Source organism: Kogia breviceps, chromosome 12 (assembly GCF_026419965.1).
Source record: "Kogia breviceps isolate mKogBre1 chromosome 12, mKogBre1 haplotype 1, whole genome shotgun sequence".
NCBI lineage: Eukaryota > Metazoa > Chordata > Mammalia > Artiodactyla > Physeteridae > Kogia > Kogia breviceps.
Window position 1 is genome coordinate 86692223 of NC_081321.1, and position 14485 is coordinate 86706707.

General features: G+C 40.0%; 1 protein-coding gene across 3 annotated transcripts; it reads left to right on the forward strand.

The window, feature by feature from the left end:
- Positions 1–4035: 4035 nt before the first annotated feature.
- NOPCHAP1 (NOP protein chaperone 1) lies at positions 4036–13890 on the forward strand. Of its 3 annotated transcripts, none has more exons than XM_059081763.2 (5): positions 4036–4294; positions 5794–5880; positions 7942–8078; positions 9913–10162; positions 11328–13890. In XM_059081763.2, the coding sequence occupies exons 1-4, from the start codon at positions 4180–4182 to the stop codon at positions 10144–10146; spliced, it is 573 nt and encodes a 190-aa protein (XP_058937746.1). In that variant the 5' UTR covers positions 4036–4179; the 3' UTR covers positions 10147–10162; positions 11328–13890. The 3 variants fall into 3 exon arrangements, with proteins under 3 accessions (XP_058937746.1, XP_066866119.1, XP_066866120.1); XM_067010019.1 differs by lacking the exon at positions 4036–4294 and adding an exon at positions 5090–5180 and having other exon boundaries at positions 11328–12121; XM_067010018.1 differs by lacking the exon at positions 11328–13890 and having other exon boundaries at positions 9913–11022.
- Positions 13891–14485: the final 595 nt, after the last annotated feature.

Here is a 14485-nt window from a genome sequence, read left to right on the forward strand (position 1 = left end):
CCCGTACCAGGGTTCGAACCCGTGTCGCCTGCATTGGCAAGCGGATTCTTAACCACTGCGCCACCAGGGAAGCCCCTAATTTTCTTTTTTGTACAATCATTGTGAAGTTTGGGTATCAATGCTATATTCATTTCTTAGAACTTGGGAGATTTATTTCCCATACTCTGAAATAGTTTAAGTAGCGTTCGATTTATCTGGTCTTTAAAAGTTTGATAGAAATCCCCTTGTAAAACCAACTGGGCATGGTGTTTTTATGTGGTAGCTCTGACAACCTTCCTTGTAACGTCTATAGAAATTGCTCTCTTTAGACTTGCTATTGATTCTGGGGAAATTTTGTAAATTACATATTTATGGAACATTAGCCATTCCAAATGGTTTCATACAGGTTTTTTTTTTTTTGCGGTACGTGGGCCTCTCAATGTTGTGGCCTCTCCGGTTGCGGAGCACAGGCTCCGGACGCGCAGGCTCAGCGGCCATGGCTCACGGGCCCAGCCGCTCCGCGGCAAGTGGGATCTTCCCGGACCGGGGCACGAACCCGCGTCCCCTGCATTGTCAGGCGGACTCTCAACCACTGCGCAACCAGGGAAGCCCACAGGTTTTCAGTTTTATTTGCATAGAGTTGTGCAAAGTAGTGTTTATAAGTTTTTGTATATTTCCTCTGATTTTATGGTTATTGTTCCATTACCTTTTATTTCATATATTTATACCTTCAAACCTTCCTCCACTCCCTATTTTGGTTTAGGTTGGCTAGTGGTTTGTCATTTTCTTGACTTTTTCAATACTTAGCTTTTGGGGGGCACAGTTTCATTTCACTATTTCCTCTTGGTGCAAGGATTGATTAGCAGTGTGTTTTTACAGTTTTAGGTGGAAGACATTTTTTTAAATGTCATTTTTTGCCAGTTATATAGAATTGTGATCACAGAAGGCCCCTTATATCATTTACATTTTTGGAATGTATTGAAATTTTCTTTGTGGACTATAATATGTCAATTTGGTGAATTTTCCATGTGACTTAGAAGAAAGTTTAATCTCTATTATCAGGATTCAGTGTTTACATTTATTAGATCTAAGTTGTTTATAATTTTGTTTAGGTCTTCTGTATCCATACAAATTTTTTGTCCAGTTAGGTCTATTCTGTTCTGAAAGGGTATTAAAATTTCCAATTATTAGAGTTTCTGCTTATTTATCTTTGCATTCCTTTTCAGTTTGCTTTATAATACTAGTTGCTGTTTCATTGGGCACATGGATATTAATGATAGTTTCCTCTTTGCAAATTGCAGTATTTAGCATTATAAAGTGTCTTTTTGTTTCCTTTTAGGGGGAACAAGGTTGAATTCTTGCTTGTCTAATAATAAAGTCATGACCCTGTTTACTTTTTTAAAATTGAGATATAAGTGGTATATAACATTGTATTAGTTTTAGGTGTAGAACATAATGATTTGATATATGTATGTATTGCAAAATGATTACCAGAATAAGTTAACATCCCTCACCTCACACACTTAAAATTTTTTTTCTTGTGATGAGAACTTTTAAGATCTATTCTCTTAGCAACTTTCAAATATACAAGACAGTATAGTTAACTATAGTCACCATGCTGTACATTACATCTCCAGGAATTATTTATCTTACTAGAAGTTCACCCATTTCACCCACTGCCACCCCTATCCTCTGGCAACCACCAATCTGTACCTATGTGTTCTATTGTTTTGTTTTTTTTAGATTCCACATATAAGTGAGAACACAGTATTTGTCTTTCTCTGTCTGACTTATTTTGCTTAGCATAATGACCTTGAGGTCCATGCACATTGTTACCAATGGGAAGATTTCTTTCTTTATATTGCTGAATTTATATAAGTATCACATTTTCTTTATCCATTCACCTGTTGATAGACACTTAGGTTGTTTCCATGTCTTGGCTATTGTAAATAATGCTGCAAAATATGGAGGTGCTGATATGTTTTTGAGATAGTGATCATTTCCTTCAGATAAACACCCAGAAGTGAACTTGGTGGATTATATGATAGTTCTATTTTTAATTTTTTGAGGAACCTCCTTTCCACAGTGGCTGCACCGATTTATATTTCCATAAACAGTGTTCAAGTGTTCCCTTTCTTCCACATCCTCGCCAACAACTGCTGTTTCTTGTCTTTTTCATAATAGTCATTCTATCAAGTGTGAGGCGATATCTCGTTGTGGCTTTGATCCCCCGCACCCTTTTTAAAATTTAGGTTATATTTAGAATGGTTATAGATATACCAGGTACACTTAAATTTTTAAAAAACCATCCTTTTATTTTTACCACTTTAATCTTGTATTTTAGGTAAGTCTCTTCTATCCAGCATAGAGTTGGATACTGACTTTTTATCCAATCTGAAAATCCTTTTCTTTTTATAGGTCAGTTAAGCCCTATTGCATGTATTGATACAATTGATATGCTTTGCTTCAGTTTTGTCATAATCATATAAAGTCTTTCCTATGAAGTCTGTTTTATTTCTTTCTCTCTTTCTATCTCATTAATTTGGGTACTTAGGAATATTTTTATTTTGTTCTAATACCTTTACTCAATACCATTCAGCCCCCCTTTTTTATATTGTCTTCCCACTATGAACAATATTGTAATTTGCAAGTCATCTCCTCTTTCTCTTCTCTCCTTTACCCCCAGCATCTAACTTAAAGTATTACCCTTTTAGTCCCAGTTTTTAAAAAGACAGATTTTCTCTTCATATATAGTCTCTTCTTTCTCCTCATTTTTCATATTTGTGTTATATCTGTATTATCAAAGCCTATATAAATTAAATACTATTCTTTCAACCTTATTCTCACCGTTTCTCCCCAATTCTACTGTAAAATGCTCACCACCAAAACTTAAGTTGAATTTCTCCAATTATTTTCTGAATCGTATTCTCTAGTAAATTCTTTAAAAAGGGTATGGGAACAATATTTCCTGAGTCCTTGTATGTTCATAATGGTTTATGTCTCCAAAACATTATCATATATCTGATAAGAATATGTAAATAACTCATACAATCTGAGTTAAAATGGGCAATGGATGTGAACACACATTTCTCCAAAGTAGATATACAAACGATCAGTGAACACATGAAAAGATGCTCAACATCACTCATCATTAGAGAAATGCAAATCAAAACTACAATGAGTTGTCACCTCGTACTGACTAAGATGGTCACTTAAAAAAAAAAAAAAAGAAAGACAGAAAGAAAGAAAGAAAAAGAAAATAAGCATTGGTGAGGATGTGGAGAAATTGGAATACTTCTGCCCTACTGGTGGGAATAAGATAGTGCAGTCACTACGGAAACCAGTACAAAGGTTCTTAAAAGTTAAAAATAGAATTACCATACAGTCAGTAATCACACTTCTGGGTATAAATCCAAAAGAATTGAAAGCAGTATCTCAAAGATATATTTACATACCTATGTTCATTGCAGCATTATTCACAATATCCGGGAGGAAGCAACCCAGCTATCAAGGGACGAATGGGTAAAGGAAATGTGGTATGTGCATGAAATGGAATATTATTCAGCGTTTAAAAAGAAGGGAATCCTATTACTTGTCACAGCATGGATAAACTTGGAGAACATTATACTAAGTGAAATCTGCCAGTTGTGAAAAGACAAATATTGTATGATTCCACTTATATGAAGTATCTTAAGTAGTTAAACTCATAGAAACAGAAGTTAAAATGGTGGTTGTCAGGGAGAAATGGGGAGGTTGCTCAGTGGATATAGAGTTTCAGTTTTGCAAAAACTTTTACAGATCTGTCACATAACAATGTAGAGTTAACACTTCTGAACTGTACCTGTAAAAACAATTAAGATGGTACATTCTGTGTTATGTGTTTTTTTTGAACCACAATTTAAAAAAAAAAAAAGAAAAGGAGAGCAGCCCTACCGTGCGCTCTTCAGGTTTAGCGAAAAAGCCAGCCTTGCCAGCTCTTTCATCCAATCACAGGGTCTCCAGACCCTCCGCCTTCCTTTTCCCAAGATAGGAATGGCCTCCTCGCTCCGCTAGGAGCCGACCTCGCCGCAGACCACCCTCGCTCCGCCCTCACCCCGCCCCTCCAGCTTTCCTTTAATCATAGTCCTGGCCCCGCCCCCTTCCCCAGCCTTTTTCCGGCATCCGGGCCTGAAGGGGCTGCTCTGAAAACGGGCGAGCAGCATGGAGGCCCACGGCGAATTCCAGTCCGACACGAGTTGTTCGTCGTTTTCCCGGGACGGCTCCGGGGTCTCGGTGTCCAGGGAGCTGCTGAGAGCTGGCAGCGGCGGCCGCGGAGGTGACGGGCGGGTGGCGGCGGCGTGGGGCGCGCACGTGCGTCAGGGGTCGCGCTGCCGGAGCAGCAGGTGGCCGGTCGGCGGCTCCCTGCCCAGGCCCGGCCCCACCGAGGGACCCCCGGGGGTGGCCGCAGGACTCGGTGTGGGACCGGGCGTCTGGGGGCGCGCACCCGGCCTCGGGCCTGGGCGTGGGAAGGGGGAGCGGATGAGTATTAACCACCCTTCCTCCGCAGATGCCCTCACAGAGCCACCCTTAGTGTCTCTCTAGAGGAAGACGGGTACAGGAAATCCGCATAGGATTTCAGACACCATAATAGAGAATTAAGAAGCAAGGATTCGAATCCCAGACCCACGAGTTATTCGCTATGGAACTTTAGGAGAGTTGTTTACATTCCCAACGCCTTAGTTTTTACATTGGGAAAATGGAAGTAGTAGTAATATCTGTAGAATTTGTTTTTCTTTTTTCTGGAGAAGAATAATACACCTAAGGGCTTGGGCATATTCTCCTTAAATATTATTTTGAAGAAAAGATTCTGTGAGAATCCAGAGCATTCAAAGAAGTTATAATGATAATAGCCGAAGCTTTCTTAGTGCCTGCTTTGCCCCAGGAATTAATTCACTAATTTAATCCTCACAACCACCCTGTGTAGAAGGCTCTGTTATCGCCATTTATAGATGAGGAAACTGAGACCTGGTGTATCATACAGATGAGTAACTTGCTGGAGATGGTGTGGCTGGGAAGTGCAGCGTGGCTCCAGAGCCCGTGCTCTTTGCACTAATTCAATTGCTAGGTCTAAGGTAGTAAGCAAGGAATGTTGAGCTGCTGCTCTGAGGGTGAACGGGATTTTTACACCAGAGTGAAGAGATTTTCCAGGTGTCGGAAACACGGTGCGCAAAGCCTTGGGTTTTGAAAGACAAGTCCTGTTCTCTGAGCTCTGATGGGCGGGAGAGTTGGGTTGATTTGAGGAGTTGTGAATGTAAGGCTGCATAGATGGAGTTGGGAGTTGGGGAGGTTTAAAGAGCTGTTTTGTCTAGGTTGGACATCTTTACTGAGGGGGAACTAACCTGGCAGGCATGTTTTATAAATGAAGAAATTAATGCTCAAAACGCTTAGGTAATTTGTCCAATATAATGCAGCTGGTAAACCATTTCTGGCTTCACTTAACCCTTATGGTGCTTTGTACTGCTACTCGGGTTCTGTCATTGCCGACCCACATTTGTCACTGATGGGTTTCTGACCCAGAAAGGTGCAGTTCAGTGTTCATTTATTACCTGGCATTGGTGACGCAGAGATGTAGGAGACAGATTTAAGAAAGGGGAGATCCTGTGTGCAGAACTAAAATGTTGTAATGGAACTTGGAGTGCTGCTTTTTTTTAAAAAATGTTTTGGGAAGTGAGGAACGAATGGTCAAAACTTGAGGGCTTGAGGATGGTCTTGGAAAGTTTGCTGATGGGCTCCTATTTCTTTATGCTGTAGTAAATGAAGTGTGTGTGTTTGCAGGTATATGGGACAGGTTGCTCATCAACTCCAAGCCTAATTCCAGAAAGAATTCCACTCTTCAAACAGTTCGGATAGAGAGGAGTCCCCGTAAGTACTCTTCCCTTTCTCTCTCTCAAGAACCCTCTGTGATGTGAAATTCTGCCTAATTAAGCACTTATTTGATGGGACAGTATCTGCCTTTGTTGTCAGATATCAAACCACAGAGAGTGAAGCCGAGCAAGTCTTACTTGGGAATTACGTTGTGAATTCAGTGCACAGGGATAATACATGATTCCCCTGCTTTAAGAGGGTAACCTTTCCCAGAAAAAATTCTTATGGGATGGATTTTTGGAAATCAAAACCAATTATTGTTAATCTCCATGGGAAATTTTTCTAGAGGTTACGGAGTCCCGAATTCAATATTCATGTGTGGGAAAACACTACCAGATCCCATTAAATTGGACATAATTACTTAAATAGTAAATGTGACTCATAACAGGGCCAGTTCTCTTCATTAATTACTCTGTCCTATTGCTGTATTGCACACTCACAGATCACTCCGACTTTGTTCAGGTAGCATTCATGTAATACTCAGGTTCTGTGTAATTCACTCTGAATGTTTTAAAAAAGAGAATAAAGACAAGAAGTGGTAAAAACAATGTAAATGATGCATGAAGTTATCATGTCTATAAACTAAGAAATCATGAGTATTCCGAGAGGGGAACTTATTAACTATAGTATGCACTAAATCTACAACAGCTAAAATGACTGCATGGTGGCTCCCCATTCAAATCCAAGCTTTTGTGTGGACATAGGTTTTTATTTGGGGGGAGTACATATCTCTGAGTGGAATTTCTGGGTCATATGAAAAGTATTCTTTAATAAAGAAAAAAATTGCGAAACTCTTTTCCAAGTTGGGTATGCCATCTGGCATCCTTCCAGCCGTCCTGTTTCACAAGTAAAGGCCATTTCTTGACCTTCACCTCAACTTTCTTCTCTTCTTCCATACTCTGGACATTTCAGTCAGCTGTTCTGTGGTTGTATTAGTGACTTAAGGAGTTCTGGGAGCCCATGTTGTGCATAGTTATGTGCCGGGCCTCTTCTGAGAGCTAAAGAAATTAGAAATCCCTTGTATATCGGCTCCCCTGTGCTTACCGTAGTGCCTGTCAGTTATCATCCCTGTTTTACAGGTGAGTAAACTGAGGTTTTGATTGGTTAAATTAAACGTATTAGTTAGACTTCTGTGGTTGTAAATGACTGAAACCCAGTTCACATTGCCTTCAGCCAAACGATGTTGGCTCATTTTGTTGGGGAAAATTACGCCAGTGATTTCAGGTACATCTGCATCCAGGTGCTTGGCATCATCCGGGATCTTCTGCTCTGTATCTCGTAGTTCTACTTTCCTAGGTGTTGACTTCATCTAGAACAAGCTCGTCCCCGACAGGTGGCAGGTGGGCCAGTTTATCAGCAGCTCCAGGCTTACATTCAGCAGCTCACTTAGTCATTTACTCGGAAAGAAGGGCTGTTTCTCCCAACAGGTCCAACCAGAGTCCCAGGGTGATCTCTGATTGGCCTGACAGATCACAGTGTCGTTAAACCAAATCATAGTGGCCGAGCTTGTGGAACACGTCGGCATGAGTAGGGTAGGGACAAGAGTGACTAAGAGTGACAGAGCTTAAAAGGAAAGTCATCGTTATATCATCAGAAGAAAGGGGAACAGATGTTGGGCAGGTAAAAACAGCCATTGCTTCCTTAACATGCCCAAGGTAACTCAGATAGTAAGAGGTGGTACTGGGGTTCTATTATTAACATGGTCCGTCTGACCCCAGAGCCTCGGAGCCTCGTGTATTTAACTATTAAGTCCTACTGCCTACTTATTCAGTTACTGTTTGTTGAATGCCAGCCTTCTAGGAATTTCCAGTCCTGGGCATATATGAGAAACACAAAACATTGAGAAATAATTGCTGAATTGTGTAGTCCTACCGTTTTAAGAATTCAGGAGAGGATGGGAGTTTGTAAAATGGAAGGAATTTGAAAGATTTTATTATAATTATTGTTATTATTCCTGTCAAATTTAGAAGTGTTTTTGCAGGAAATTCTGGATTTAAAAATTTGAAGTTTGGCCCAATGGTAACATAAAATTTGATAAACTGTGTTTCCTCTCCTTAGTATTGGACCAAGTACAGAGCTTTCTCCCACAGATGGCTCAAGCAAACGAAAAGCTAAGGAAAGAAATGGCAGCTGCACCACCTGGTCATTTCAATATTGAAAATATTGATGAGACTCTTGGAAAAGTTATACAAATGGTAACTATGCTTTGTTTTCATTTCATAATGTAAAATTACCAGTATGCCTCGTCACCTGAAAAAGAGAACTTTAAAATTTTAATTCTGCATGTTTTTTTCCTTCTTGCAAAGTCAGCTCATGTTTCCAGTACTGCATAGATACTTGGTCATTTGATGATTAAGGATCTCATAGGTCAGTAAGCTTCCCTGGGTGAAGTTTAGGAATTTAATAATTCAGCATCATAGGGAGGCTTTTTCAAGTCAAATAATACATTTGTTATCTTGAAGCATTTATTTACAAAGTGTTCTAACTGGATTTTTTTCTTATTTTCCGATCTAAGGCCCCAAAGAGGTAATCATAGTCTGATTCATTGAGAATGCAAAAGTAAATGATGTGTATAACAGAATAACTGATCGCATAAGCCGCATGTGAAAACTGTCTCTCAATTTAGGCTCATATCTTATTTCTACACTGGAATTCCCTGTATAACACTCGTGTCTGGACAGCGCTGACACCATTGTTAAGAATCATATCTGATTCATCAGCAGATCTGGCAGCTCTACCTCCAGAACACATCCCAAATCCAGCCATTTCCACACGGCATCCACCACCCTTTCTCTAGGTGATTACGGTCTCCCCTCTGGATTATCCCAGTAATTTCCCAGCCAGTCTTCCTGCTTCCACTCTTTCTTCCCAGAGTCTATTCTTCACCCAGTGTGTGTGGCCCGCAGTGTGGGAACCAGAGGGCTTCCCATCACATTTCTAATTAATTCAGAGTCCTTCGTGGGCCTGTGTGATCCTGCCTCCAGCTCTCTGTTGACCTTGTCTCCCACCAAGGACCCTCAGTGACTGCACTGCAGTCTCCATCTCCTTGCTGAATGCCCCTCCCCAGATTCCTGCGTCTTGACTCCTTCCATCTCTCCTCACTTGTCACCTTGAGAGGCCTTCTCGGTGGCTCTATTATTAGCTTTTATTTTTTTAAATTTTCACTGCCCTACACTATGCTTTCTGTGTAATTGTTTATAGTCTTTCTTTCCCAATTAGAACAGAAGTCAGCAAACATTTTCTATACGGGGCCAGATAGTAAATACATTAGGCTTTGTGGGCCCTACTGTGTCCATTGTGACTACTCATTTCTGCCATTTCGGTGTCTAAGCAGCTGCAGATGATGTGTAATGAATAGGCAAGTTTTATAAGCTTTAATTATGGACACCGAAATTTGAATTTCATATAATTTTCATGTTTCATGAAATATTACTCTTTTGATTAGTTTTTTTCTATCACTGAAAAGTGTAAAAACCGTTCTTAGCTCAGAGCTGCACGAAAACAGGCAGTGGGCTGGGTCTGTCTTGCAGGCCGTGATTTGCCAACTCTTCCTCAAAAACATAAGTTCCACAAAGGCCAGGATTTTGTTGTTGTTGAGCCACTAGTGTGGTACATGGTTCATGTTGATACTTGTTAATATTTTTTGAGTGAATTGTGTTGAATATAATCAGGATATATAGAATTCGGTTGTGGGGAACTTTTTAGACTTGCAGTATATGTAAATCATTATGGCAGACTCTGGCAACTGAAAGAATAATAGTGCCATATTGTATTAAGAACTTTTGTTGTCCGGGGGAATTCCCAGGTGGTCCAGGGGTTGGGGCTCCATGCATTCAATGCTGAGGGCCTGGGTTTGAGCCCTGGTCGGGGAACTAAGATCTTGCAAGCCATGTGGCACAGCCCAAAAAAAGAACGTTTTCTGTCCTGCGTGCTTCTTGGGCTAAAGGTTGGTCCCTTCCCTAAGTTGTTATTGTTAACTTTTTAGGGAACTGCCCTGAAATAAATTTCCCACATGGTGGTGTTTTGCAGGATGTGGCCTTGTTTGAGCTGAATCAGTCTGATTCCAGAGAAGAGGACAGTTCAGAAGAGAATTCACAAGCCAGTTCAGAGGACAGCTCAGAATCTGAGGATGAAGATGATAGCACCTCTTCTGAAGGTGAAGTCACCATCGATACCATTAAGCTTCCTCATTCGGAAGATGGAAAAGGCAAAATAGAGGTTCTGGACCGTCCTGCCAGTGAAGAAAAAGAAACACGGACATAAACAATCTGAGAAACAGGTGACAGATGCCTGCTAATTCTGTGAAAATAATGTGGCTTGCTGGTTATTTTGCGTTTCGGATACCTGTGGTGCTTTTTTGCAATATTGAATGTATTTTGCTTCTTGGAGAAACAGAAGCTGGCTTTTAAAGAGTTGGAAGAGATAGCATTTGGGGATCTTCTAAGAGCAGACTGTTTTTGATCTCATGCTAAAGAGATTTAGTTTAGAAAGCTTAACTTTATGTGTGGTGATGAGTGCATTTGTTGGCATCCTCTTTCATCAGCATAGACTTCCGAAATCTCAAACTTTAATTTTAAGGTAAAAATACAAGTTACCCATTTGTTTTGGTTTTAAATTGGCCTCTTGGATAAAACAACGTAGGTTGGGGCTTTTTAAAGTTTATTATAAAGTCACATTTATTTGTTACCATCAAAATGGGTTCAGTGAGGGAGAAATTTTTTTTTTAACATCTTTATTGGAGTATAGTTGCTTCACAATGTTGTATTAGTTTCTGCTCTATAACAAAGTGAATCAGCTATATGTATACATATATACCCATATCCCCTCCCTCTTGCGTCTCCCTTCCACCCTCCCTATGCCACCCCGAGGGAGAAATTTTTTACTAAGAAAAGAATTACTTATATTTAGATGCCCTCAGACATATCTACTTTAATTAAAAAAAAAATCCTTTCCAGTTTGAGCTGGAAAACTGGTGCTCTGTGGTTTAATCACTGACAGTGACTCTGTAGCCTCTCAATGCATGTAGAATTTGCTGGTTGGAAAAATTTGTGGTTTTTTTGGTTTTGTTTTTTCTTTTTCTCATAAAGCAATTTTTTTGTTTGTTTCAGCTATTAAAATTATTCCTTCCAGTTGCTCACAGTTTTGAAACCTATTAATTGTAGAGAATAGGGACACCCCAGGAAAATAGGGCACAGTACATAAAAAGGTAGTAACAGGTTTTCCCTTTCAGAAGGTAAAATGATCCTGCATTGGAGTTGCTTTTCTGCCACATTCTTGATCTTATTTAACTTGTTTGGGATCTCATCTGCCATGGGACTGGCTTTGCTCAGGGTATAGACCTGAGATTTTAAAGGACTGTCTCCAAGTACATTGAGCTGATGGGATTTTGTTGCCTAATATTTTAGGGTTTTGTTTTAACTATTTTTTCCTACTCCTCTCATTAGCCTACGACATCTTGTAAATACTCTGAAGATAATTCTCCAAGTTCCTTCTGGTATTTTTCATTGAGAATTGGAAATTGACTGTGCGCTCAATATGCAGAAGTGAACAGATCTGGAAACGAGACTTCTCAGCTGCAAAGGGTATTATGCTGTACTTTGTAGCACCAAACACAGCTGTGATGAATTATTGGTGTGAATATTTAAGGATTGTCTTCTACCAGATAATATTTATGCCACATTATGGGAAGAGTTGCATTTGTCTGGTTCACTCCTTAGCTTGGTGCATGGTACACAGTAGGCACCGAATGATGTAGATAAATGAATTTACAGGTATACTGAGGATGTACAGGGCATTTTAAGCCATTGTATCCATGCGGATATGAAAGTGTAACTTCACCGGAAATACAAAGCCAAGTAGAAATAGTCTGATGGTCAGTGAAAGAGACTAGTCAGTCTAGAAATACATTTGTATAGAATACATTCTACACAAATACATTTATGTAGAATTATATTTCTCTCCTGCCATGACCTTCTCATATAATACAACTAGGTATTCTATACAGTTAAAGAAGTCAACTAAATTCAGTTCCTCTGGATATTCTTATGACATAGGAGGAAAAGGAAAAACAAAAATTTAATATGTGATAGGGATGTCGTTTTAAGTAAGTGTAAAATGGTTGAATTATTTAATATACAGAGTCAGGGATGGCTGTTTTTAAACAAAGTTGGTTACTAAGATAAATTATGTATGTCTTAAAGGTTTAAATATAAAGAAATAAAATTATAAGTTTCATACTAAAATATAGGTGAATATTTAATAACATAGTTGGGCAAAAGTTTTTTTTTTTTTTTTTTTTAAGCAGAACATCAAAGCTTGAAATTACAAAGGAAAAGAGCATAGAGTCAAGTTTGAGAATCACTGGTCTAGGTCTTAGGTCCTCTTGACTTTGCTTTACCCACTGGATCCCAGGAATACTTCCACCACACTCTCATGGCAACATATTACTTCACTTGACCTACCAAGACCTCTCATTCTGTCACACCCCAACTATCCCATCTGTTTCCATCATTCGTCCCAAAGCTGCTTTAGAGTAGTCTATACCGTCTGCTTAAACTCCTAACTTTTCAGCCCTCAGCAATTTGGCTTTTGAAACTGTTTCCCTAAAGTCTTCCATTACTGAGTATTCATTCGGCTGCCATCTGAACTAGACTGTGTGAATGGAACTCAATTTCTTCCTCTTCAGATCATCCCGTTTTCATCCTTCCAGTGAATGATACCACTAAACTAAAGCCTGGAGTTTTGGGGTCTCTGAAATATGAACTAGAATGGAATTTCCACAAGGCTGGTGACTTTGTCTGGAACATGGCTATACTGTGTGGCATGGAGGATCTTAGTTCCCCAGCCAGGAATCGAACCCAGTCCCCCTGCATTGGGAGCGCAGAGTCTTAACCACTGGAGCGCCAGGGAAGTAAGTCCCCTATAGCCCTTTTTTGGTGGTGGTTGAATTTTATTTTATTTGTTTTTTGTACGGCAGGTTCTTACTAGTTATCCATTTTATACATATTAGTGTATATATGTCAATCCCAATCTCCCAGTTCATCCCACCCCCCCACCCCCATAGCCCTTTTAAAATTAGTATATCATTTAAGAATGTTTATATCATGTAAATCATATCTCTGATAAGGGGTTAACATCCAGAATATATAAAGAACTCCCACAACTCATCCAAAAACCCAAACAACCCAGTTTAAAAATGGGCAAAGGACTTGAATAGACATTTCTCCAGAGAAGAAATACAAATGTCCAATAAGCACATGAAAAGACGTGCTTTTATATCATTAACATTAGGGAAATGCAAATAAAAACCACAATGAGATACTACCACATCCACTGGGATGGCTATTATAAAAATAAACAAAACACAAAATAGCAACTGTTGACTAGGATGTGGAGAAATTGGAATCCTTGTGAATTGCTGGTGGGAATGTAAAATGGTGCAGGCCCTCAAACCAAAAAATGTAGGGACTTCCCTGGTGGCACAGTGGTTAAGAGTCCGTCTGCCAATGCAGGAGACACAGGTTCAATCCCTGGTCCAGGAAGATCCCACATGTTGCGGAGCAACTAAGCCTGCAAGCCACAACTACTGAGCCCACGTGCCACAACTCCTGAAGTCTGTGCACACTAGGGCCCACGTGCTGCAACTACTGAGCCCGCGTGCTGCAACTACCAAAACCTGCATGCCTAGAGTCAGTGCTCCACAACAAGAGAAGCCACTGCAATGAGAAGCCTGCGCACTGCGACGAAGAGTAGCCCTCCACTCAGTGCAACTAGAGAAAGCCCGTGCACAGCAATGAAGATGCAATGCACCCCAAAAAAATAAATAGGGCTTCCCTGGTGGCGCAGTGGTTGAGAGTCCGCAGGGGACGTGGGATGGTGCCCTGCTCCGGGGAGATCCTACGTGCCGTGGAGCGGCTAGGCCCGTGAGCCATGGCCGCTGAGCCTGCGCGTCCGGAGCCTGTGCTCCGCAACGGGAGAGGCCACAACAGTGAGAGGCCCGCGTACCGCAAAAAAAATAAAAATAAAAATAAATGGAAAAAAAAAAGAATTACAAAAAAAAAGAGAAAAGAGCATAAAATTTATAAATATTTAAAACTAGTGGGTGGCAAAGAAGTTTAAAAGTCAAGGGACAAAAAAAAAAAGTCAAGGGACAAATTGGGAAAAATAATTTCATTGTAAGGCAAGAGTGAGTGTTATTAGTATATAATGGGCTCTTACAAATTAGGGAAAAAAAAATGACTAATATCTCAATAGTGAAAAGGCCTTAGGACTTGAACAGGTAATTCACAGGAAAAAAATGTTCGGTCCCATTTCTCAAAGAAATGCAAATGAAACCAATGTTGTATATTTTACCTCTCAAAGTGGCAGATGAAACAACAGCTAGTACTTAACTGAGCCCTTTTTGTGTGTCAGCCACTATTCTGAGTGTTTTATGTTTAAGAGTTACTGCCACTCACACACATAAAAATTTCTCGAGTTATACATTTAACATTGGTGCACTTTATGTATACCTTAATTAAAAAGCTGTTTTGTTTGTATGCAGTGTGCTCTACAGTCTCTTGGAAACGAAATCACCATCGTGCTTTGTTTGGTCTGACCCTGT

Bases quoted from the DNA above. Each gene is read 5' to 3' on its own strand.
- NOPCHAP1 (XM_059081763.2), top strand. From the start codon at position 4,180: ATGGAGGCCCACGGCGAATTCCAGTCCGACACGAGTTGTTCGTCGTTT. The intron at 5,881-7,941 runs GTAAGTACTCTT...TCCTCTCCTTAG, and splicing joins TCGGATAGAGAGGAGTCCCC to TATTGGACCAAGTACAGAGC. The intron at 8,079-9,912 runs GTAACTATGCTT...GGTGTTTTGCAG, and splicing joins TTGGAAAAGTTATACAAATG to GATGTGGCCTTGTTTGAGCT.